Source organism: Melospiza georgiana, chromosome 15 (genome assembly GCF_028018845.1).
Source record: "Melospiza georgiana isolate bMelGeo1 chromosome 15, bMelGeo1.pri, whole genome shotgun sequence".
NCBI classification, from domain to species: Eukaryota; Metazoa; Chordata; class Aves; order Passeriformes; family Passerellidae; genus Melospiza; species Melospiza georgiana.
The window spans coordinates 92,459-118,426 of NC_080444.1; the positions used below are offsets into that span (position 1 = coordinate 92,459).

The window sequence follows — 25,968 nt, forward strand, 5'->3', positions numbered from 1 at the left end:
TGAAATTAATCCTGCCTCAAATACAAACCAACCCATCCAGAAAGTCAGCTTCACTCAAAAAACAATTTACACAGAGTTAATAATACCAAGAAATAAAACAACACACCATATACCATCAATGCATATCATAGTGAAGGAAAAAAAAAACACTACATTTTTTCCTTTTTGTTTTTTAAACTAACTTTTTTATTGGCTAGAACAAAAGCTTTTGCCAGGACTGTAGCAACAACAACAACTTCTTTTTCTTCTTCTCCTTCTGAAATGTCCTTTCTCACTCCCAAATTCCTTTCAAATCCTGAGTTTACATCCAAGCAAAAAGCAAAATTCGTGCACGCGTGCGTTCGCTGCTCCTGTCAGATTCTCTGTTTCCCTCCACATCTTCTTACACTTTCAGTCCTCACGCTGTCCCGCCGTGATGAGTCTGACAGAAGAATTGGCACATGTTAACAGAGCATTTCCCTCCCTCCCTCCCTCTGCTTTCCTCAGCGCATTTCAATCCATCCCAGGCCTGCAGTGATGCACGCTCACCCCAAAGCTCACAGCAAGCATGCAGCAGCTCAGGCTCACTCGGCTCCAGGGCCCAGAGCCTGCAGGCCCTGCAGCTGCCACACGGATGGACCTGGTTCCCTCCCCGGGTGCCCAGAGGGAAACCTGAGGGCAGGCGTCCACCCCGAGGGTGCACCCGGAGCCCCGGGCAGGGATGGAGTCGCCGGCTGCTCTCTGGGGACGACACCCTCCCTGCAGGCCACACTGCCTCGTCCTCTCCCTCCCTGGGGGACAGGCACCTCCAGGGTCTGTGACCAGCCCCCTTCCGTCAGCATCCAGGGGCTCTGTCAGAGCCAGAGGGCTCAATTCGTGGTGAGTACCGATGGCACGCAAATGGCAGCCCGAGGAAATCGTGTTCTGGCCTCTAAGTGCTTGGGACAGGGTCTGATTTTTTGTTTTGTACTTGTATGATGATTAGTACAGCAGGGCTCTGATGGATGACATGGCAACACAGAACTAAAAACTCCTCGACAGGATTACATCGACTTCCAGGAAAAGACAAAAGCCTAGGACCCTTCTGAAATCTACTTTTAATCCAAAGCACGGGGATTGTCAGCATGCTGCACCTTCCAGCTTTTCAAAGCAGCTTCCCTCTGAAGACCAGGAAACATTGATTTCTACAGAAACAATGGGCAACCCCCAGGCTAATCTCAGCACTACTGTTTAATAGGGGACCTGCCAGCGTGCCAGTCCAGCTTCAAGTGTGCTTTACTTCAGTCTAACATCCCCACACAATTCTTCTCACATCTCCCAACCCTGACATCTTATTTTCCCCTAAAGCTTCTCTTCATTAGCAATTTCCAAGTAACATGGTATTTTTACAACATTCAAAAATGTCATGCTGGACTGTGCTACAGAGTAATCTGCAAATATAAGCTTAGCAAAGTTTGAATTGACTTGAACAGAGAAAAAACCTACAAGTGAACACCTACACCTGCCTACAAAGAGCTAACAAGCCCCCGGCAGCTGCCAGCATCAAAGCACAGCGGATGTCTCTAATACAGGGTAAGGATAACAATATCACCTTCTGTTCTCTCCAGCTTCTTTTCCCTGCAGTCATATTTTGCTTCTTATGATTTTTTTAGTCTCTGTATCTTCTTGGACAGCACCGAGCCCGACGACAAGGATACGAGAGTCTTTCCCTGCCGGACGGAGAGAACCAGGAAAACAGTTAAAATAAGAACAGGGCAGTTTGAAATTCGTACTTGCAACGAGAAGCAGCACCTAACCAACAGAACAAAAGTAAACAAAGCATGATACCTCCCTGGGGACAGAAGACTTATAAACTCTCCAGGATTTACAATTCTAGCGACCAACCCCTTCAGGACAGCAGCCAAGTGTCCCATGGGGTGGTGCTGCACCAAAGAACCATCTGAGAGGTTCCAAAGAGTGAAATGCACAATATTTTGCAAAGACAAAAAATCCTGCAAAATAACAAAAATACAATAGATGTAAACTACAGGGCAAGAGTACAAGTGTTACCTTTGGCAGCTGGAACCATCCAGGTGAGCACCTGATAACTGGATCCTCACCAGAGTTTGAACCCTTCAGGACACAGAAGGGTTTTCCCCAGAAATTTCACAGACTGAGTTTTGATAGAAGCACGCTCGCCGGATCCTCAGAAACGTCACCCATTCTCCAGGCGTTTGGAGAGAACTGCAAATGGCTCTCACGTAGTTGGAGCTGGTTCTGTAAGGTCTCAGGGTGAATTTCACCAGATGCAACTGAATTGGGCAACTCCCAGTGAGACAGAGGGAACCCAAAGCTTGTTTTACCCAAACCTTGGGTAAGCACAGCTCCAGCAAATACTGAGGAAACAGACATAACAGGGTAAAAATAATAAAACTATTGCTTTTTCTTTAATCTTGCCTTTTTTTTTTTTTTATTCAGATGAGCAAAACAATGAAGGAGAAGGTGAAAAACTCACCATTACTGAACATTTCATCATCTGTAAGCTGAGCATCCTTAGCATAGAGGACTCCAGAGTTAAAATTCACTGATCCCTGGGAAATAAAACCAAATATATGACAAACAGTCAAACAGAAGGTGTAAAAATTTGTTTCCTCTACGGACTTTCAAGTACGTATCTTTGTATATATCCTACACATTACAACATACACTTTACACCATCTCCTAATATATAATAATTTACCTTTAAACTTTGATAGTATAGTGTGGAGAAATGGCTCCATGACAGAGGTCACGCAGACATTCGCTCGTTAGCCGACCAGGAGCTGGGAAAGTACCGAACACAGGTATTTTTGAGTTTTGTACCTGCAAGATAGCGTGTGCCTGGGCCTAGCTGGGTAGGATAACAAGTAGACAGAGAGACGTGGGAAATAGGGAATGTAGGCCCAAAGGAATGAGGAAGAGTTGATGGTATAGTTTAACCAATAGATCGCTTGGCTTACAGAATATTCATAAGCTTATTATGTGCTGTATAAGTGTCTGATACTCTCTGCAATAAACATAGCTTGCTGATCTCATATTGAGTGTCCGAGTCTTCCCTCACCCAAGAGTATAGCATAAAATTATTAACTAAAATTGGTGATCTATTATTATTAAGTTGTGCTTAAAGTTAATTTTGATGTCATGTTCAAAACAATTTTTTTTTTTTTACTGTAATGAATGAGCAATTGATCTCAAAGTCATCACAAGCCCATCAAAAAAACAAAGCTCTATTCACCGGGCAGGTCTGTGAGCTAGAGGGTAGTTAGGCTTGTACTTACCTCTTGCTCTTCATGAACCAATAAATCCTGTAAACAAAACCAGGATCTTTAGCCCACTCCTATTAAAGATTCTACAAGGATGATGGTTTGATTTGTGTTTAGAAGTTTAGATTTAAAATGGCCAGTTCAATGGATAAATAAAGACAATTTAAGTAGTATTACTTTACTCTTATTATTATTATTATTGGTATTAGTATTATCAGCTACTGGAAGAAATAAACCAGTAGTATCTATACTTAATTACTTCTATTTCCAGAAAACAATAAAGAAAAAGAACCAAACCAAAAAAAGTCACTTCCTACCTTTTGTATCTCAGGATGATGAATTTCTCTTGGGCACTTCTCCAATTTATCAAGACTCATAGCACTGAAAGGCAAACAAAACAGTGCTTTATAGAAGGCCAAGTGCACGTTTCAAGGCTGAACCACCAACTGATTGCAGTGACAGCAGTTACAACATGAATCAGTCCAAGGGCCTCTCTTAAATGGAATGGAATGTTTTGTGGAACTGCCATTTCTTTCCCAAAATACTAACTTCCAACACTTCCTAAACTTATTTTGCATTTTAAAAACAGAAATTAGTAAGACTCTGTGTGGACATCAGGTTTATTTCCTTCTAATGCACAGAGCTCTGTTCCATCATCCTTCACTTTGGCTCTACACAGAATCATGGTGAGCTTTTTAGGAGTGCTCAATAATCAATTCTATTTCTTTTCCTAGTTCTCTCTCTTCTTCAATAATTAAAGGCAAGTCAAATGAAAAATGACAAGTTCAGCATCAGAGTCACACTTTTCCCCTTTGTCTGCTCAAGAACAGGCTTTAAATCCACTTATTGCTGCCTTCAACGATTCAGACTTGCAAAACCATTCTTACATGTTTTACAGGTTTATCATAAAACCCACAGAACACAAGCTCTGAATTACAGGAAAAGGTACACAGGCAAATATCTAAACTGATTACTTATTTGAAAACACATACCTTAATTCAGATTTCACCCAGAATGTTTCTGTGGGACACTAAGGGAGACATATTTTGTGAGTACCCTGTGAACGAGAAAAGCTAGCATAGATTACAGGACATACCCACTTTTTCTGCATATTCAAATAGAATTATTAATAAAAACAATTAAGTTTAAAGAGAAGGAAGATAACCAAGGTAATTTTACTCAGCTATATTTACTCCCGATTTAGAGAAAAAAAAAAGGCCCGGGTGCTGCAAAGAAAAAAAAAGTGAACCACAAACGCTTACAGTAGAATTTTAAAACAATCGCTTGGATAAAAGAATCTTATGGAACGTGAAGTAGAAAAAAAGTGAAACCACTATCAGACCTGCCTATTTTCTCACCAGTGTACAAGAAAATCCTAAAAGCAGTATGAAGTCACTGCCTAAAACCGGTCATGGGACGTAACCAAGAACAATTTAGGCATTTGCTAATCTAGACAGAAACCTTTTCTGGATGCTAGTGTCAAATCACAAGTTTTGTCTCTCAGAAGCTCGACAATGCTGGAAAGCATTTTCCCCGGGGCTCGGGAGGGCAGGGGCGGAAGGGGGGGTGACTTTGCAGCTCGCACCTGTGCCATCCGAAGCATACAGCCCGCCTGCTCCCTGTGCTGGGCATTCTCCCGGCCATCTCTGGCTTTACCGCCCAGCGCCGCTCCATCCGCTGTCACAGCACAAAGAGCCACGAGCACTAACGCAGGCAGCAGCCCCGTCATGCCGGCGATACCGCAGCGCTCCCTGCTCGCAGCACCCAACACGCGGCGGAGCCGCCTCCTCCCGCAGCACCGGCAGCAGCCCGAGGGAGACGGCTGCAGCTCGGGGGCTCCTCCGGCGCCTCCGCCAGCCCGAGGGCGGCCGCCCCACCGGGACCGCGGGAGCGCCCGGCGCCGCTCGCCCGGGGCGGCTCCTGCAGCTCCCGGCCCGCGGCAGCAAAGCACCGCCTCGCCCTCCGGCATCGGCGTGCGGAAGCGCCCCCGCCCCCGGCACCGCTGAGGGAGGCCGAGGAACCGGGCGGACGCTCCTTCCGCGCTGCTCAGCTCCGTGCGGGCGGCCAGACGGAGGCTGCGCCCCTCCAGCGTCGCCGTCCCGCGCGGGAGAGGCGCCGGCAGCTGCCCGCGCACAGCCCCGCGCCGCCGCCTGGCACGCCAGCCACTCATGTGCCGCGTCGGCCGTTGCGTCACACGCCGCGCCAGCAGCAGGGCCTGCCGGGAGTTGTAGTCTCGGGCTGACAGCCACAGCTCCGTCCCCCGGGAGCCACCGGCAGCTGCAGTCCCTCCTGGGCATCAAACCGGTGCTTCGCCCCACGGCGGGGAAGGACCTGAGGCAGCACCGCTCCTCCCGAATGTCCTCTCTTTTTCCCTCCAACTCTTTTTACTTTTTTCACTCGGTTTTTTTTTTTCACCACTTCCCTTCCTTCTTGCTCTCCTGCTTCCTTTCCTTTCCTTTCCTTTCCTTTCCTTTCCTTTCCTTTCCTTTCCTTTCCTTTCCTTTCCTTTCCTTTCCTTTCCTTTCCTTTCCTTTCCTTTCCCTTTCCCTTTCCCTTTCCCCTTCCCCTTCCCCTTCCCCTTCCCCTTCCCCTTCCCTTTTCCCTTTCTTGTATTTCTGATCTTGGTTTACATTTCCACCTTTAGAATAAAAAAGCAGCTGTTCTGTGTCACGTACAGCAGTAGAAACTTTCAGGCGACCCGGGAGTAAAAAAAAAAAATCCAAAACGAAAATGATTTAAAGAAAACTATTTATTCCCTGGGAGCCTGAAATTTTCTACTGCTGCACGTGACACAGAGCTTTTATTCCTTCTTATAGATTGTTGATATTTTATATATATTTATAGTTTATATTGATTCATTATATTAATAACTATACTTAATATGCACCTTATTCAAAAATATACGGAAATTATTTTTTAAATTATTTACCATATCTACTGCTACAACTTATTTTTCCTTATATTTCTAATTTTTATATAAATCTTTAATGTGTTTATGATATATTTCTATACTTATATTTCTACCTTTATATTATTTGTATTTGTAATTTTTACACTAAAACCCCTGCTTTGGCAAAGAAAAAACAAAACCATCCATTATTTTAAACTACCTAATTTTTTTTTATATTTATATTTATCATAATATACAACAAATGATAGATATAAATAGATAGGTATATGACATCAGTATTTATATCTATTTTATATCCATTTCCTCTAATATTTTTCAAAAAATATATGCAGTATTACGTGTATTATATATTGTATCAATTTATGTTATTTTACATTTACAATTTATTATTAATTTTTTATAGATCTCCATGTAGTTGCAATACATTTATATATTTGTATTTTTTTGGGTTGTATTTACATTTATATTCTCTATTCATATATCTATAAACATACACAATATTCTTTTAAAATTAGAGTAACTTATCGTAACATATAATGACTTATGTTACATGTTAAATTTTAAAAATTGACCGAATATATAAAAATAAAATTGGCCCATTCCCATTGCTACACATCTATTTCTTTCGTTTCAATATAGTTAGAGTCATAATTGCATATTTAAAATCCAATTCCTAAATGAAATGACAAAACAAACAGCATCAAATTCCCACCAATATCTTCCAAAAACATCAAGATACCTCCAACAGCCAAACAAGTGTCAGCGAAAAAACAAAGAACACTCTTCTCAATAACAATTCTCATCACGACAGAAAAATGGAACCAAAATAAAAGAAAATCCTCTAGAAACACACACAGCAAATTACAAAAAGTACTAAAAAAATGTCAAACCAATCTACTAAACTCAAGCCAATGCCACTCACCCTGAACGACGTTACTAAAAAAAAAAATAAAAAAACAAAATTCTACCTCTACACTAACTCAAAGAATAAACAATCCTCTGTAAAAATAACTTTAAAACCTGAACTAATTAACAAAATGGAAAAACATCTCAACCACTAAAAACTAAGAAATTAACTACCCAAAATTAATAAATACTTAAAAAACCCACCATATAAATACCCATGTTCCCAAAAATCCCCTGATAAACAATACTCAAATACATTAAAAGACAACAACAATAACAAAAAAAAAAGAAAATACAGAAACCAACAACGAGAATAATACCAAAAAACAGATAAACTTAAATCTGCAACAAAAAAATAATTCCCAACTGAATAAACCCATAGTGCCTCAAGCTATCAAAATAAAAATACCACCTAGGTACAAACACAAAGACTAAAGACAAACGTAACCATAAACAATGTCCCCCAAATTACCCGTAACCATAAAACATACACTACAATCAAACAAACCAAACAAATAAAAGCCCTGGAAGACGATAAACACACATGCAATTATCGAGATTAAAAACCCGCTGCTATGAACGACAGGACGCTACCCCAAGCCCCCCAAAACAAACACTACACACTCACGCTAATAAAAGCCACCGCAACAGAATTAAAATGCGAACCACTGCTTCACGCTACGACCCGTAAAATCCATTGCGCGCCCTTCTAAACATAACACCCCGGGGAAAAATAAATCCGACTACAAAACCCAATCCAAAACAAACCATTATCATCCCTACCGGCACCGAGAACCGTGCCCACTCAGGAAGAACCCCATATCCCTTAGCGGACAGCCGCTGCAAACCGAACCCAGCGATGCCATCAACGCCTCCAAAGCACCTCCGAGCCACGGCACCGCCGAACTTGGAGCGGCCGAACCCCGCGCTCGCTGCCGGCCCCGGACGGAGCGCGGCTCCCGGCAGGAAAGCGGCTCCTGCGGCGGCTGCTCCGGCACGCGGGGCCGGCACCGTCCCGGGGAGCCCCGCCCGCTGCCCCTGCCCGGCGGGGCCGGCACCGGGCCCGGGGCTACCGGCGGCGCCCGAGCCCCGTGCCCGGAGCGGACGGAGCGGCAAGCACTGCCCGGGCCGACGCAGCAGCGCCCGCGCCGCCTCTGCCGCCCTTGGCCGGCCCGGCCCGGCTCCACTCGGCTCCGCACGGCTCACACCGGCGCGGCTCCGCCACTGCCGCCCTTGGCCGGCCCGGCCGCGCCGAATCCCCCGTGCGCCCCGGCAGCTGCCCGGGCCGTGCCAGCAGCGCTCCCGAGCGGGAACGTTCCGGGCCAGGCCGCGGGCACGGGGAGCGCCCTCCAATGCAGCAGCACAGCCCCATTGCAGCCCTGCAAACGCTGCCGGAGCTGTGGCTTCCCCCAACCCAACCCCGAAACTTACGCCGCAGGCTGGGCTCACCTCACTTCAACAAGGGCAAAGAAATGCCTTCTCCCCTAAAATTTCACCCCCTACGACAGCAGAAAAGAAGGGGTGGTCCTCAAATGAAAGCCTTCGACTGATGGGAAAGGGCGATTTCGACCTCCATTTCAAACCCTTGAAAAGGAAGGACACCAGGGCTCTCCCCTCCATTTAAACCTTAGGATGATGAAAATGGGGTGGGCTGCCTTCAAATCAAACCCATAACACCACAAGAATACTTTTCCCATTCACCTTAGAATAGAACGCAGGGATTCCCTGTCACCTCCAGGATACCCCTAACACCCTTGAAAAGGCAGCTTTTCCTGCAATCAACACCCTTAAAACCACAAGTGAAGAGGGATCCCCTCAGGTCAAAAGCAGACAATAAAAGAAGAGGAGCTGCTTCCTTCTCCGTAATTCCTTTTGTGCTCATCAGCCCCATTTTTGTTCCTGGGGATCCGGGGAGGGACTGGCAAGATGAAATTGCAAAGGGGAAGGACAAAATTCCCCACCCCAAACCCATACAGGCTCACCTGTTCGGCTGCTGCTCCCTGGGCACAAAGATTCGTCCCTCGACACCTCCTTTAAGCGATGCTCCACGTACCCAAGCGCGGATCCAGGTGTCCCCCCGACCCTGTGAGAAGCTCTCGCAGTCCTACCATGAGACAGCGCCGGGAGCGCCCCATAAACCCCTCCACTCAGCAGCTCCATGCAAAGGGAGCTGAGGCAAAGCCTTCCCCTAAAACAGCCTCGCCCCGGAGGAGACGGCCCCTCATCATCCACACACTCACACCTGGGCTGCTCCGAGCCCTCATCATCCTCACACTCACACCTGGGCTGCTCCGAGCCACCATCATCCCCACAATCACACCTGGTGCTGCTCTGACACCCCCATCAAATGCCTTTGCCATTTTCATTCAAATTGCCAGCCCCGCAGTCCACTTCCCAGCCCCACAGAGATTTCAGCCGCACCCCAAGAGGTGCCATCAGAGGCGCAGGCAATGTTCTAGCATCGACGGGGTTTTCAGGCGCGAGCTCGCCGCCCCCTTTCCCCACTCCACACATCCTGTTCTACTATTAGCGGCAATACCCAGCCCCTGCATCCATGTCACAGGCCTACAGTGATCTCGGCGCAAGAACAATACACTGCCTTTAGCAGCCCTAAGGTGGCTGTCATGTGTTAAGCTGCAATGCCAGTCCCACAATGATTGAGACCAGGCCCAGTGATTTCAGCTCTTGACCCACAAGCTTTATTTTACTGCCAGCTCTCTTCTTCCAGCTCCAGCTCTGTGTTTCTCCAGCTTCAAATGGCAGCATCTGGCTCTTGGCTCCAGCTGGGCAACAATTCAGCTCTGGCACGAGCCTCTGGAAGCCCACCCCACCATCCATATGCTAGCCCTGCAGTGATTTTAGCTCCCACCGAGCAGTCCCCAGTCACTTTGCACACCCCTGCATAAGTTGTCCTGGATGCCCACGGCCCCGTTCCCAGGTCTAGTGCCTTTGCCATTTTCATTCAAATTGCCAGCCCCGCAGTCCACTTCCCAGCCCCACAGAGATTTCAGCCGCACCCCAAGAGGTGCCATCACAGGCGCAGGCAATGTTCTAGCATCGACGGGGTTTTCAGGCGCGAGCTCGCCGCCCCCTTTCCCCACTCCACACATCCTGTTCTACTATTAGCGGCAATACCCAGCCCCTGCATCCATGTCACAGGCCTACAGTGATCTCGGCGCAAGAACAATACACTGCCTTTAGCAGCCCTAAGGTGGCTGTCATGTGTTAAGCTGCAATGCCAGTCCCACAATGATTGAGACCAGGCCCAGTGATTTCAGCTCTTGACCCACAAGCTTTATTTTACTGCCAGCTCTCTTCTTCCAGCTCCAGCTCTGTGTTTCTCCAGCTTCAAATGGCAGCATCTGGCTCTTGGCTCCAGCTGGGCAACAATTCAGCTCTGGCACGAGCCTCTGGAAGCCCACCCCACCATCCATATGCTAGCCCTGCAGTGATTTTAGCTCCCACCGAGCAGTCCCCAGTCACTTTGCACACCCCTGCATAAGTTGTCCTGGATGCCCACGGCCCCGTTCCCAGGTCTAGTGCCTTTGCCATTTTCATTCAAATTGCCAGCCCCGCAGTCCACTTCCCAGCCCCACAGAGATTTCAGCCGCACCCCAAGAGGTGCCATCAGAGGCGCAGGCAATGTTCTAGCATCGACGGGGTTTTCAGGCGCGAGCTCGCCGCCCCCTTTCCCCACTCCACACATCCTGTTCTACTATTAGCGGCAATACCCAGCCCCTGCATCCATGTCACAGGCCTACAGTGATCTCGGCGCAAGAACAATACACTGCCTTTAGCAGCCCTAAGGTGGCTGTCATGTGTTAAGCTGCAATGCCAGTCCCACAATGATTGAGACCAGGCCCAGTGATTTCAGCTCTTGACCCACAAGCTTTATTTTACTGCCAGCTCTCTTCTTCCAGCTCCAGCTCTGTGTTTCTCCAGCTTCAAATGGCAGCATCTGGCTCTTGGCTCCAGCTGGGCAACAATTCAGCTCTGGCACGAGCCTCTGGAAGCCCACCCCACCATCCATATGCTAGCCCTGCAGTGATTTTAGCTCCCACCGAGCAGTCCCCAGTCACTTTGCACACCCCTGCATAAGTTGTCCTGGATGCCCACGGCCCCGTTCCCAGGTCTAGTGCCTTTGCCATTTTCATTCAAATTGCCAGCCCCGCAGTCCACTTCCCAGCCCCACGGAGATTTCAGCCGCACCCCAAGAGGTGCCATCAGAGGCGCAGGCAATGTTCTAGCATCGACGGGGTTTTCAGGCGCGAGCTCGCCGCCCCCTTTCCCCACTCCACACATCCTGTTCTACTATTAGCGGCAATACCCAGCCCCTGCATCCATGTCACAGGCCTACAGTGATCTCGGCGCAAGAACAATACACTGCCTTTAGCAGCCCTAAGGTGGCTGTCATGTGTTAAGCTGCAATGCCAGTCCCACAATGATTGAGACCAGGCCCAGTGATTTCAGCTCTTGACCCACAAGCTTTATTTTACTGCCAGCTCTCTTCTTCCAGCTCCAGCTCTGTGTTTCTCCAGCTTCAAATGGCAGCATCTGGCTCTTGGCTCCAGCTGGGCAACAATTCAGCTCTGGCACGAGCCTCTGGAAGCCCACCCCACCATCCATATGCTAGCCCTGCAGTGATTTTAGCTCCCACCGAGCAGTCCCCAGTCACTTTGCACACCCCTGCATAAGTCGTCCTGGATGCCCACGGCCCCGTTCCCAGGTCTAGTGCCTTTGCCATTTTCATTCAAATTGCCAGCCCCGCAGTCCACTTCCCAGCCCCACGGAGATTTCAGCCGCACCCCAAGAGGTGCCATCAGAGGCGCAGGCAATGTTCTAGCATCGACGGGGTTTTCAGGCGCGAGCTCGCCGCCCCCTTTCCCCACTCCACACATCCTGTTCTACTATTAGCGGCAATACCCAGCCCCTGCATCCATGTCACAGGCCTACAGTGATCTCGGCGCAAGAACAATACACTGCCTTTACCAGCCCTAAGGTGGCTGTCATGTGTTAAGCTGCAATGCCAGTCCCACAATGATTGAGACCAGGCCCAGTGATTTCAGCTCTTGACCCACAAGCTTTATTTTACTGCCAGCTCTCTTCTTCCAGCTCCAGCTCTGTGTTTCTCCAGCTTCAAATGGCAGCATCTGGCTCTTGGCTCCAGCTGGGCAACAATTCAGCTCTGGCACGAGCCTCTGGAAGCCCACCCCACCATCCATATGCTAGCCCTGCAGTGATTTTAGCTCCCACCGAGCAGTCCCCAGTCACTTTGCACACCCCTGCATAAGTTGTCCTGGATGCCCACGGCCCCGTTCCCAGGTCTAGTGCCTTTGCCATTTTCATTCAAATTGCCAGCCCCGCAGTCCACTTCCCAGCCCCACGGAGATTTCAGCCGCACCCCAAGAGGTGCCATCACAGGCGCAGGCAATGTTCTAGCATCGACGGGGTTTTCAGGCGCGAGCTCGCCGCCCCCTTTCCCCACTCCACACATCCTGTTCTACTATTAGCGGCAATACCCAGCCCCTGCATCCATGTCACAGGCCTACAGTGATCTCGGCGCAAGAACAATACACTGCCTTTACCAGCCCTAAGGTGGCTGTCATGTGTTAAGCTGCAATGCCAGTCCCACAATGATTGAGACCAGGCCCAGTGATTTCAGCTCTTGACCCACAAGCTTTATTTTACTGCCAGCTCTCTTCTTCCAGCTCCAGCTCTGTGTTTCTCCAGCTTCAAATGGCAGCATCTGGCTCTTGGCTCCAGCTGGGCAACAATTCAGCTCTGGCACGAGCCTCTGGAAGCCCACCCCACCATCCATATGCTAGCCCTGCAGTGATTTTAGCTCCCACCGAGCAGTCCCCAGTCACTTTGCACACCCCTGCATAAGTTGTCCTGGATGCCCACGGCCCCGTTCCCAGGTCTAGTGCCTTTGCCATTTTCATTCAAATTGCCAGCCCCGCAGTCCACTTCCCAGCCCCACGGAGATTTCAGCCGCACCCCAAGAGGTGCCACCACAGGCGCAGGCAATATTCTAGCATCGACGGGGTTTTCAGGCGCGAGCTTGCCGCCCCCTTTCCCCACTCCACACATCCTGTTCTACTATTAGCGGCAATACCCAGCCCCTGCCTCCATGTCACAGGCCTACAGTGATCTCGGCGCAAGAACAATACACTGCCTTTACCAGCCCTAAGGTTGCTGTCATGTGTTAAGCTGCAATGCCAGTCCCACAGTGATTGAGACCAGGCCCAGTGATTTCAGCTCTTGACCCACAAGCTTTATTTTACTGCCAGCTCTCTTCTTCCAGCTCTGTGTCCCATTCTGCGTTTAGTCCTGAGATCCACAGTGAGTATCCCTTGTAGCAGTGACTGTTTCTGCAGCACTGCAGTCCCCACCCCGTCCCCAGTGATTTCAACTCCAGTCCCACAAGCTTTATTTAACTGCCAGCTCTTCTCTTGCACTTCCTGCTCAACATCTTCACAGTAGTGCCACACGATACTACTTGTGCTTCTCAGGACAGGATCTTTGTTTTAGCTCTAGTTCTTGAGCTCAGATCACAGCCCTCACAGCAATTTCAATTCCAACCATGCAGTTCACCTCCCCACTCCACAATCCCTATCCCAGCCCCACAGAGGTTTTACATCAAACCCTACCATATTTCTGTCTCTTCCAGCTCTGCTGCCTCAGCTCCAGCTCCTCAGCTTCCTACTGGCTGCAGCTAAAAGCTGCTCATGCTTCTCACTGCACCTTGGGGCTGTTGATAAGGCCACAAATCAGTTACTGCCATCATTACAATTTCAGTATCTCTAGAAGCTGTCCCATCCACCCACCCAGCCCTAAGTGGCAACCCTAAGTGGCATCCCAACTCTGGGGACACTGGAAGCCTGAAGCTCAACATCCACCCTCCCCCTCACCCTGGCTCTCAGCCCAGCACCTGCACAAAGGCCCCCTCACCTCCCCTCAGGCAGCTCCGGGGGCTGGGAACAGCCACTGGACTCCTGCCCCCCCATCCCAAAAGGCACTCTTGGGCTGGTTCTTGAGCCCTAGAACCCTCTGAGCCCCCACACCCTCAGCCCCTCGTTGGTACCATAGGGCAGGGGCTGGGAACCCCCAGGCATAACCTGCAGGCCCTGTGCTGCAGCTCCATGCCTTCTTCCCATGGCATTTATCTAGCCTCAGCATTTCCACCCCTCCACATTGTTTTGGGCCTGACTCATGCCAAAATCATTATTCCACACCCTGGGGTTTCATGTCCCCACTGCTCTCACAACTGGTGTTTCAGCCCCAGTCCCACAACCCTTACCGAATTAACATGAGATATCTAGTAAAGAAAACAAATCAAACCAAAAAGATGTATTAAAACTGGCAATACTAAAATAACACAATTAAGAAAAAAAACATTACAAGTAAAAAGAAAATAAAGTAATAAAAATACAAAAAGCAAGCTTTATTCCTCGTATTCTGAACATTTCTTTAAATCCAGAAACCGCGAAGCAGCTACTTCCCAGCCCCCAGTGACAGCAGGCGGTGCCCCTCCCCCACCGCGCCACTCCAGGCCCCACACCAGCCGCCGGCTACCCGAGCCACGCAGGGCGCGGCAGAAAGAACTGGACACGGCCGGCCCCAGATACGGCCGCAGGCGTCGCGCCCGTGCTCACCGGCGCTCCCCGGATCAGCTGCCGCGGGGGTCCCGTCCTGGCGCAGCGCCGCTCCTCGGATCGCGCATCCGCAGCTCCCGCCTCTCCCAGCTTCACCGCCCAACTGACGGCGCTGCCTCTCCAACGCCCGCTATTTATGCCCCACGGGCGGACAGCCAGCCAATCACAACCCGAGGCAGCGCCTGCCGGCTCCACCAATCCCAGCCCGCCAATTCCCGCCGCGCTCGGATCCGCGACTCCCCGCGGTCCCCTCAAGCGCTGCTCCCGCCGCCGCCATTGCTGTGGCCGCGTCCGCCCGCTCCCCGCCGCCTGCCCGCTTCCCTGGACCAGAACCTGATCCCGACCAGGACCTGAACTGGAAGCTCCCGGCCGCCCTTCCCGTCCGCAACAGCGCCTGCCGAGGCAGCGGCAGCGGGGACGCTGCTCCGCCGGCTCCCAAAGCGGCGGTGGCGGGAGCGGCGCCTCAGACGTACGGGCGAGCGGGGCCAGTCTGAGGCGGCGAGCCGCGACTGAGCGGGCTGAGATTGGCGGGACCGCTTCCGGTTTGAAAGGGCGGCTGTGATTGGACAGGGCGGACGGAGAAAGGCGGGCCGTGATTGGCAGGCTTAGGAGCCGTCAGGCTGAGGCCCGTGGGAGCGTGGGGCGGAGCTCGAGCTGCCCGAAGGGCTCGCAGGCGGCGGTGGCGGCGGCGGCGGCGCTCCCGCTCGCGAAACCCCCGTCCCCTTCTCCGGCCCTCTCTCTTGCCCAGGTCCCGGCGAAAGGACCCCCGCAGAGCCCCTACCGGAGAGCCCCATCGGCACTCGGGGCAGGAGGCGGAGAGGAGTGTAGCCCGGGAGGGGTTCCGTGTCGTCTTTGCGACAGCAGGGCGGACTAGGGAGCGGCGGCGATTTGGTGAGGAGAGGGCTCGGGAGCGGGGAGGGCGTGCAGCGCCCGCTGCGGGCTCTGGGTGCCTCTTCTACCGCAGTGCTTCCGCTTCTGCGGGGACTTGGCCTGCCCCGACTGGCCGAGATCAGCACCCTGGCCAAAGTTAAGTGCCCGCGTCCCCCTGCCCGCCCTCCGCCTGCTGCGGGCCCGCTGCTCACCCTCGTCGTCGGATGTTATAGATGATAAAACAATATTGGCTTTCACATTCATAGATTAGCTTTTTGCATTACAAGTATTTTGATATGGTAAAACTTATACTTACTTTTAACTGCTTTGTATAGTGTAATATGCTAGTTTATGTATGCACTGTATATTTCATATGAATAGTAGCCTGATAAATATATCGCAGTTTTAGCAAAATGTTGAAATAGAAACTAAAGTACTTCTATGTAACTAACTCAGAAAATGGTGTAAAGCAATTATTCTGTTTCTTATAACTGCAGACTGCCCCTACCAAGCGATAATAGTGACAAAAAGAGCTTAAGCATCCAGGAAGCATTTATCGACTCTTATTGGTATTATCAGGGAGTGTGAAGCAACAGGATAAAACTACAGGAAGAAATAAAATGTGTAGACCTCATTTACAGAACGTTCTGCAGACAAGTCAGAGGTTAAAACCAAACAAGAGAGTTCCTGGAACATCAAAAAGTCAAAGGAATGTTTGAATAATGTGTAAGTTAATGAATATGCATGTAACCTCAGCAATGTAACAGTATATAGTGAACATGTTTTTAAGCTACCTCTGTGCTCTTTGGCTGTGTGCTAAAAGCATCCCAGTGCTGGATTATTTTGTCCTTTTAACCTTTAATAAACTTTTAAAAATTTTAAAGAATGAACTCTGTTTATCACATCAGTGAAGCTTAAGCTGATCTGCATCCAGGTGTTTTGGGACCTGCTGGGGCAGGCCATCGAGGTAAGTGTGGGGCTACTGCAGTGGAGGCCAAGTATTTCAACACAATAGCATAATCAGCAACGTTAATTAATTTTGTGTTCTTCATGCAAGTCTCAGCCTTAAGAACTCTACCAGCCTCTAATAATACGCATAGTGTTACTAGTATTAATATTTAGGTAAGGATTGTTAGTGTTAACACTGGTACTAAGTATGTTAGCTGGTATTTACTGTGAAGCTCTGCTCTCCCACAGTATGACAAGGTCCTGAAGCTGTCCTCAGGTGCAGAGTTAGGTGAGCACTGCTTTCCTTACCACGATCCCCCGATGGAGCCACGCTCCAGAGACGGGCAGCAATGAATCTGCAGATGCCTTCCCAAGGTGACAGAGCTTGCCCTCCTTCCCATCTGCATCAGGGGATGTGAAGGCAACCATTGCTGTCCTCGGCTTCATCATCTCCAGTGCAGCCAAGCACAGTATAGACAATGAGTCTCTGTCAAGTGAGCTGCAGCAGCTGGGACTGCCCAAAGGCAGGGGAAGCCCTCAGGGTGGCACCATCAGCCAGACCTGCTGGGATGTTGCTTACAGTTCCCAGCCCTGCCTTCTTCACACCCAGATGGAGGGCAGGCTGCCTGCTGTGCTGTCCTCCATCACCTCCCTTCTGTACCATCAGTCCCTGGGGGCTCCTCAGGTGCTTTGGTGAGGTTTGGCAGCTGCAGGTCTGGTGTGAGCAGAGGGATTCTTCTCTTGTCTCCCCTCATAAGCAAAGCATGCCAGCCAGCTGTGCTGTTTTACATGTCACTGACCCACGAAATTGCAGGAGACTGAGGACTCGTAACAGGTGCAGGACAGGTTCAAAAGGAACTTGGGACAAAACCTCTGTCTTTGTCAGTCCAAAGGGACAGCAGAGCTCACATCTGCTCACAATAATCCTCTGGAGAGCAGAGCAATGTTTGTATGGAAAGATGACTGGGGGTAAAATCAGTGGAAACCGAGTTACATTTGTATCCTAACAGGAGCTATAATGGGACAGAAATTTTAGGGTAAAATACAGGTGCTGTTCCCAGGATGGAGCTGGCTTGGCATGCTCCACAATGATTCCCCATACAACCATAAGGACCTGCTAAGGGGGGTGGAGTGGAATGGGGCACCACAACCAGGCTCTGCCAAAATCTTTGCAGGGGCAGCAACTCCATGGTAATTTGAAGCTTATTAATTGCATAGCAAGGGCTATTTGGCATATGTAGGAACACTTTCCAACCTAGCATCTGAAGACCAATTTAGAGGAGGCGCCTCTAAGTCGAAAGCCAGCCAGACCTTATGTTCTTAGCACCATTCATTTAGAAGAAATCCTGTTACATTTGCAAATTTAAGAGGTGACACCCCCATTCAGACCATGGCTCCTGGGTGCGTACAATAGCTCTTTTCAACAGCAAGGAAATCTGCATGCCCTAGTGTCTCAAGGTCACTTCACCTGAGAGTCCAGAGACCCTAATCCAGCCAGAGTCCTAGCTCCCAGAAAACTTCTGCTATAAGAAATCCTTCAAAGTGTGCAATTCTAGGAGTGGAAATCCTACAGGAAACACGAGGCTTCAGGCTCCAAATGGGATCTCTTTTCCACACAGTGGAAAACTCAGCAAGCCCTTCTGGCAAGACCAGTTCACAGGAGGCCTAGCTGGGTATGATAACAAGTAGACAGAGAGACATGGGAAATGGGGAATATAGGCCCAAAGGAATGAGGAAGAGTTGATGGTATAGTTTAACCAGTAGATCGCTTGGCTTACAGAATTTCATGAAACATTAAGTACAAAAAAAGTCAAACAAGTATCAGACCTGCCTATTTTCTCACCATTGCATAAGAAAATCCTAAAAGCAGTATAAAGTCACTGCCTAAAACTGATCATAGGATGTAACAAAAAAACAATTTAGGTCATTTGCTAAACTCCAGCAGCCAAGCTGGCCCTACCAAATGTGTATGTTTATACATACAGCAAACAAAACCAAAATCCAAGTAATACCTATCAGAACTCTATTAAAGAAACCTATTGTAATTAATCCTACCTCAAATACAAACCAACCCATCCAGAAAGTTAGCTTCACTCAAAAAACAATTTACACAGAGTTAATAATACCAAGAAATAAAACAACACACCATATACCACCAATGAATATAATAGTGAAGAAAAAAACCCCACATTTTTTTTCTTTTTTTTAAATTTAAACTAACTTCCTTTATTAGCTAGAACAAAAGATTATGCCAGGACTGTAACAACAACTTCTTCTCCTTCTTCTCCTTCTGAAATGTCCCTTCTCATTCCCAAATTCCTTACAACTTCTGAGTTTAAATCCAAGCAAAATTTGTGCACTTGTGCGTTCGATGCTCCCGTCAGATTCTCTGTTTCCCTCCACATCTTCTTACACTTTCAGTCTTCACGCTGTCCTGCCGTCATGAGTTTGACAGAAGAATTGGCACATGTTAACAGAGGATTTCCCTCCCTCCCTCCCTCTGGTTTCCTTAGCACATATCAGTCAATCCCAAACCTGCAATGATGCACGCTCACCCCAAGGCTCACAGCAAGCATGCAGCAGCTCAGGCTTACTTGGCTCCAGGGCTCTGTGCCTCAGATAGCTGAGGAAACTTCTGATGAGCCTCTGTTCCAATAAATTGGAATGCAAACTCAGCTCCATCTCAGGGTCTTGGCGGGAGGCAGGAGAACATCTGGCTGAGCCACAAAAAATCCTTTCTTGGGTGGCTGCACTCTGCTGGAAAGGGGAAGCACATGCTAGTGAACAGCCGCTCAGAAACAATTCTTTTCTAATGTTACCTGCTCTACTTGACTGCTCACTACACAAGTCTAATTTTATCATTGCAGGGAGAATTCTGTGGGAAAATGTCTGATGAGCAGCATCAAAGGCCTTGCTCCCTGCCACACAGCCTGCAACACCCTTGGGAGAGCAGAACAGCAAAATCACCAAACTCTCCTTTCCATGGGGAAGGGTAGAAGATTACTGTGGGAGGCATATAATGCTCCTATAAATGCACAGCCATTTGCTTTCAGAAGCCCAGAGTCAAGGATCTTCTCTAGGAAGCCAGACATGACATGATATTTCTAAGATTTTCTTCCTTATTGAAGGAAATGTATGTATATACACACTCTTATAAATGTATGTATGTTTTTGGGTTTTTTTTCTTCTGAAGTTCCCAAGCTCCCAACTTTCTTCTGAAGTTCTGAAGAATGATTTCCCATCTTGAGTAATTTAGAAGAAATGGCCCCTGTGACTCCAGACAGAAGGGCTACCTGCATTTTTGATCATGACAGCTTTTGGGTTTACCCTGGAAGCAGGAGCAGCCAGAGCTGAGGCTCTGCAGAGGCTGACCCCGGCCAGCCCCTTCCTCACTTATCTGTGAGACAATGACTTCCAGGCAGAAGGATGCAAAGCAGGTTTTTGTCTTTTCTCTTGAATGCCAATAGGTAAAATATTTAGGCTTTGAAATAACTAATTACCCTCTCTTTGAACTATCCCAAGGACAGTTTTAATGAAAAGACAGAAGATTGCTGGTACATCCATATGGGATAAGGAGGAAAGCAGCAAGGATCCGAGGCCAGCGGCGTGGCTGGGCAGTGTCACGTCCCTGCCACCCTGTGATAAGGCACACGGCTGCAGAGCCCCAGAGCCTGCAGGCCCTGCAGCTGCCACACGGATGGACCTGGTTCCCTTCCCGGGTGCCCAGAGGGAAACCTGAGGGCAGGCGTCCACCCCGAGGGTGCACCCAGAGCCCTGAGCAGGGATGGAGTCACTGGCTGCTCTCTGGGGATGACACCCTCCCTGCAGGCCACACTGCCTCGTCCTCTCCCTCCCTGTGGGACAGGGACCTCCAGGGTCTATGACCAGCCTCCTTCTGTCAGCATCCAGGTGCTATGTCAGAGCCAGAGGGGTCAAGGCTTTCCAGAACCATAGGACCCTTTAGGCTGGAAAAGCCTTCTAAGGTCATCTATCCCAGCTGCTGCCCCAGCACTGCCAAGCCCCCACCCAAATCAGGTCCCTAAATACCACATCTTGCCATGCTTTAAATGTCTCCAGCAATGGGGAGTGCCCTGGGCAGCCTGCTCCTATGCCTGACCACCCTTTCAGTGAAGAAATTTTTCCTCAAATCCAATCTAAGCCTTCCCTGCTGCAACTTGAGGCCATTTCCTGTTGCCATGTCACTTCTTACTTGGGAGATCTCAGTACTTAAACCTTACCTGCCCATTCTCTAGGAGGTCTCTGGCTTGGCTGGATGAGAGGAGAAACACTCCCACCACAGGAACGGGAGCTCAGCAGGTCCCACACCGAGGCAGGGGAGCAGCTGTCCTCACCAGAGCTCCCGTGTCAGCTCTCAGAGATCGGCTCTGCTCTGCCTCCCAGGCAGCTCTCTGCTCAGTGCTTCAGAATTGGCTGTTTGGAGGAGGAGGGGAAAATAGGTTAGGCAAGTTTTTTACCCAGACTTATCTGATGTCCTTGCCTGCTTTGCCTCTTCCTGACTTCCTTTTGCTAAGAAAACAGCTGCCTTTGGACTTCTAGGGGGAACTTTCACGTAATGCTTGAAAAGGAACTACAGAAAAGTGCCTCATTTTTAAAGACTCGGCCAAGAAGACAGATAACTGCAGCTTCTCCATCCCCACTGCCTGCAGAGCTGCCAGGCACCAGGCCAGCTCTGCTGCTGCTTCAAGTTGTTCCCAAATCTGCTGGAAGAACTGAAGGGTACTTTGGCGTTCCATTGCTCTTCTTTTCCCGAAAAGATCTTTCAGTGCTGTTATTCCTCCATGGGAAGGCCCTTTCTGTCTCACACACTCGGTGACACAAGGCTACACGAAGCTGCAGCAGCCTCTGCTCCATGTGGGAAGGGCTTTCTTCCTCCTCTGGCACCTGGCTGGCACAGGTTGCTCAGAGATGCTGTGGCTGCTCTGGGATGAGGCTCTGAGCAACCTGGTCTTGGGAAAAATGTCCCTGCCCACGGCAGCAGGCTTGGAATGAGGTGATCTTTAGAGCCTCTTCCCACCTGAGTTATTCCATGATTCTATGAACTCAAAAAACCTGGGGAATAAATTTGTAAAGGTCACTAAATATATAAAAGCACATCCCATTGATCCAATACTCACCAGCCCATCCGGCCAAGGTCAGAGCTCTCTGCCCACCGAGGACACGGCAACCAGCACGGACCTGCGAAGTCAGAGAGGAGTTTACAGAGACCGGGAGGCAGCGGGACGGGGCGGGCGCCCGGCCCGACCTTCCAAAGCTGGCGGCAGCGAGGGCGGGGAGCGCCACGGCCCCGCTCCGCCGCCTGCCCGCCGCCCCGGGGCCGCCCCGCCGGGATTGTCCGGCCCGCGGTCGCTCGCAGCGCCTGGAGCGGGGAGTGCGCGGGCTCGGGGGCTGCAGCCCTGTTCCCACGCCGCTCGCCCGCCCCCGCCCGCTGCCCCGGCCCGCGCAGCGCTGCGACCGCGCCTCCGCCGCCCGCCGAAACCGGCCCCGCCGGGCCGCCCCCGCTCCTGCCATTTTTCTCAGCCATCATGTCCCTTTGCACTCCTGAATCTCCTTCATCCCTCCCCGCCACTTACAGACCGCGCCTGCCCCTCGCCCTTCCCTCGATCGGCAGCCGCGTTCTTCCCCCGGCACCTAGCGGCGATAAGCAGGGCGTTGGCTCGGGGGGGCTACAGTACTACTCTCTGTCCACAAGGCAGCAGGTTTACCGGGGTCTGCGATTTTTGCCGCCACCTTGAGAAGGTCAAGCGAGTCCGCGACACCCGCGACACGCCACTCCCAAGGTGGCAGCCTCTCGGCTGCCTGTAGGTGGAGGACTGCAGTACCGTGCTCTGCCCACAAGGCGGCAGCACTGCCGCCCGCCCCAGCCGGGGGCGCAGAGCGCCTCGGGGCTGCGGGCAAGGAAGGCGGCAAAAAAGAACAGGGACGATCCCCGCCAAAAATTCCTCTAAAATAAATGCCAAAAAACAACCCGCTAGAAAAAAATAAAAACAACCCTGCCTCTAACCCATTAAAAACAAACAAAAGAAAACCAACCCTTTTTAAAAAAATAATATTTAAATATATTTTCTATGTTTCTCAAATTATATCCACATTTATATTTATAATGTATATTGACGTTTAATGCAATTTAGATTCTATATTACATATATTCCTATTAGTTCATTTGCATTTCTTCTTTTTTACATATCTTTATATATTGATTATATATTTCTATATTGAGATTTATATTTATATAGTGCTTATATTATTTAAAATAAAACTCCTGCTTCTACCCAAATAAAAACCAAAAAACCACTTTATTTTAAATATTTTAAATATAAATTTTAAAAATTTTAAAAATTTAAAATTTTTAGATTTTCATATTTATATTCACATTCACATCTAAAATTAATATTGATGTATAGTGTTATTTATATTCTATACTACATCCCTTCCTATTACTATTTACTCATATTTTATATATTTAATATATATCTTAATATATTGATTTTATATTTCTATATTTAGAACTATATAACATTATTCAGTATATTCATATTCTTTAAAAAAAGCCCTTCCTCTAACCAAACACAAACCATAAAACGCTCTTTCTTTTCAACTATATTTATTTATATTTCTATTTTTCATAATTATATTCACGTGTGCATTTATAGTTTATATCAGTGCATTATATTCATAAATGTATATAACAGACATCAGAATGTAATAATTTTTATTATATATCATATATACTGCTAATACTTCTATTAATGTAATTTTTTACTTTTATATATATCTTTATGTATTTATGATATATTTCTATACTTAGATATCTACCTTTATTTATATTTATAATTTTCATAATAAAACCTCTCCTTATTACCATATAAAAACCAAAAAAACCCCCTTATTTTAAACTATATGAAAACATTTTTATATTTATATTTTTATATTTACATTCCTAAGTGGTCGTATACTATATTATATTTACTATTATATATTACTACATTATATTATATTTACTATTATATGTTCTACATTTAGATACAGAATATATATGACATATAATAAGACATATACAGTATAACTAGTATCATGTATTTTATTGATTTCTATTATTGTGTTTTGGTATATTTATATACATCGTATATAAATGTATATATATTTATATACATAGTATATATTTATATACAACATTTTTCCCTTTCCATTTAAAATAGAATGCAGGGATTCCCTGTCACCCCTGTGATACCCCTAACAGCCTGGAAAAGGCAGGTTTACCTTCAATCAACACCCTTGAAACCGCAAGTGAAGGGGGATCACCCCCAGTTCAAACACAGACAATAATGAAAGAGGAGTTACTTCTCTATGTTTAATTTATTTTAATTTATTTTGTCCTCATAAGCTCCTTTTTTTTTTTTTTTTTTTTTTTTTTGTTTTGTTATGTTTTGTTTTACCCTGGGGGCACCGGGGAGTGATTGACAAGGTGAAATTGAGAAGGGGAAGGACAAAAGTCCCCGCTCCAAACCCACACGGGCTCACCTGTTCGGCTGCTGCTCCCCGGCACAAAGATTCGCCCCTCGGCACCTCCTTTAAGCGATGCTCCACGTACCCAAGCGCGGATCCAGGTGTTCCCCCCGACCCTGTGAGAAGCTCTCGCAGTCCTTCCATGAGACAGAGCCGGGAGCGCCCCATAAACCCCTCCACTCAGCAGCTCCATGCAAAAGGGAGCTGAGGCACCCAGCGTGACCCCCCCCGCCCTTCACCCACCCGCTCCTGCACCGTAGTGGGGCTCCCTCTCCTGGGGACCTTGGGATGCCCCAAAAGGCATCAGAGCCCCGAGTCTTCACCCCCTTTTCCTGACCCCTAAAGAAGGCACAGAACGAGTCCGACTGCCCCGGACAGCAGCGCAGCGCTTCCTCCAAGCCCTTTCCACACGTCCATGCCCGCAGAAAGGGATTCTGCTGCAACAAGAAAGGGGGGGCGGCCCCCAGAAGCGTTGAGGTTCCTCCCCAGCCTCGCTGTCCCGGGCCAGGGGCAGCGAGAGGGAGCGGCACCGACGGCGGGCACGGCGCGGCACTGAGCGGGGGCCGCTCTCGGCGCCGTGCCGGGAAAGCCGCAGCTCCGGCGCTGTCGGGCGAGGCGTCTGACCGGCACGGGGGGATCCGCCGAGAGCCTCCGGCCCCGTGCGGGGACTCCTGCAAGGACCGAGCGGCGCCGGGCTCCGGACCTCGGGCCTTTATTCTCCGGCACCCCGAGCCCCGCGGCTGCGGGGCAAAGAGGAAAACGGGGCACGGGAAGACAGGAGCGAGAGCAGGGCATGAGAAAGGGCGGCGAGGGAGGTCGGGCTGTGCAGGAATGCGGGAGGGAAAGGGAAAGCCCGGGAGAGGGGTAGAGGGAGGGTGGACAGAGGAGGGAGAGAGGGGGAACAGAAGGGAGTAGCGGGGTAGGGACAGCCAAGAAAAAGCGGCGGGGACAGGGAGTCGGGATTGGGAGGGAGACGAGAGTAGGGTCTCGGGGACAAAGAAGAGGAATACGAGGAGGAGGAAAGAGAGGGAGAGAGAGGGACAAGCGGGCCTCACAGAGCCCCGGCTCCACCCCGAACCCGCCCTGCCCTGCGCGTGATGCTGCGCTCGGCGAAGCTCGGCTATTATCGGCTGCATTCGCCTCTTTGGCTCAGCTCGGCTCGGTTCGGCCGAACTCGGAGCCGCTCGCTGGGTTCGGCTCAGCTCGGTTCGTTTCGGCTGAACTCGGAGCCGCTCGCTCTGCTCGGCTCAGCTCTGCTCGCTGAGGGCGGCGCCGCCTCCCGCCCAACGCGCACAGCTCGCTGCGCTCCCGCTGCCGAGTCCCGCGCGCGGCCCGGCCGTCCCACGGACACCCCCCCACGGAAGATTAGACAAAGCAGTTTCTATGTTAAACCCTTTTTATCCCATAAGGAGAAAACTTCTCTACCTCCTTCGGTTACTCATTTTCTTCTTTGATGTCAAAATCAGAGTTTCAAAACCCTACTCAAGTACAAGACTTAGTAAATAGTCAATAAAGTAGTCCCGTAAATTTCATAACCTACAGAAAAAGTTATACTTCTGTTTCCATAAAAAAAAAATCATATGAGATTCCTACTCACTGTGTCAAACCTTATTTAAAACACACAAAAAAACCCCATCATAAATAGTTCTACAACCAAAACAAAACTAATAAGCAACACTAACTAAAACCACACATCCAAATAGTGTTTATCAGTCACCAATCCTAAAAATCCATTTTCTACATACGTTGTTAGTATACCTCTTAACAACTAACCTTACCCTGCACAAAATTTAAATTGTAAATCAAATAATCCAATACATACTATAAACTTAAAAAACAATTTATACACTCTTACCCAAATTACAGTTAAACCACAAAAATTAAAATTACTAAA

At 49.0% G+C, this 25,968-nt stretch overlaps 1 protein-coding gene and 1 long non-coding RNA gene across 7 annotated transcripts; both read right to left on the minus strand.

Annotated features, from left to right (window-relative positions):
- Positions 1 to 338: 338 nt before the first annotated feature.
- Positions 339 to 4,916, minus strand: LOC131089831 (uncharacterized). 3 transcript variants are annotated; one of them, XR_009115275.1, is made up of 6 exons: positions 4,846 to 4,916; positions 4,253 to 4,317; positions 3,578 to 3,641; positions 2,474 to 2,780; positions 1,571 to 2,354; positions 339 to 421 (listed from the first exon to the last, which is right to left on the minus strand). It is a non-coding gene; the product is annotated as an uncharacterized LOC131089831 (long non-coding RNA). The 3 variants fall into 3 exon arrangements; XR_009115274.1 differs by having other exon boundaries at positions 1,571 to 2,549; XR_009115273.1 differs by having other exon boundaries at positions 1,571 to 2,780.
- Positions 4,917 to 18,297: 13,381 nt separating this feature from the next.
- On the minus strand, positions 18,298 to 25,965 carry LOC131089794 (nascent polypeptide-associated complex subunit alpha, muscle-specific form-like). 4 transcript variants are annotated; one of them, XM_058034759.1, is made up of 6 exons: positions 24,318 to 25,965; positions 24,090 to 24,211; positions 21,686 to 21,746; positions 20,789 to 20,981; positions 19,145 to 19,304; positions 18,298 to 18,984 (listed from the first exon to the last, which is right to left on the minus strand). In XM_058034759.1, exons 1-4 carry the CDS (start codon positions 25,208 to 25,210, stop codon positions 20,972 to 20,974), a joined length of 1,086 nt encoding a protein of 361 aa, XP_057890742.1. In that variant the 5' UTR covers positions 25,211 to 25,965; the 3' UTR covers positions 18,298 to 18,984; positions 19,145 to 19,304; positions 20,789 to 20,971. The 4 variants fall into 4 exon arrangements, 3 of the variants coding, with proteins under 3 accessions (XP_057890742.1, XP_057890740.1, XP_057890741.1); XM_058034757.1 differs by having other exon boundaries at positions 19,145 to 19,307; XM_058034758.1 differs by having other exon boundaries at positions 19,106 to 19,307.
- Between the last annotated feature and the right edge of the window lie 3 nt (positions 25,966 to 25,968).

Excerpts from the sequence above, each read along its gene's own strand:
- LOC131089794 (XM_058034759.1), bottom strand. The coding sequence starts at position 25,210 with ATGCAGCCGATAATAGCCGAGCTTCGCCGAGCGCAGCATCACGCGCAG. Across the intron at positions 24,212-24,317 it reads CCACTACGGTGCAGGAGCGG|GACTGCGAGAGCTTCTCACA; the intron begins GTGGGTGAAGGG and ends GTCTCATGGAAG. Across the intron at positions 21,747-24,089 it reads GGGGAGCAGCAGCCGAACAG|GTCCGTGCTGGTTGCCGTGT; the intron begins GTGAGCCCGTGT and ends CTGACTTCGCAG.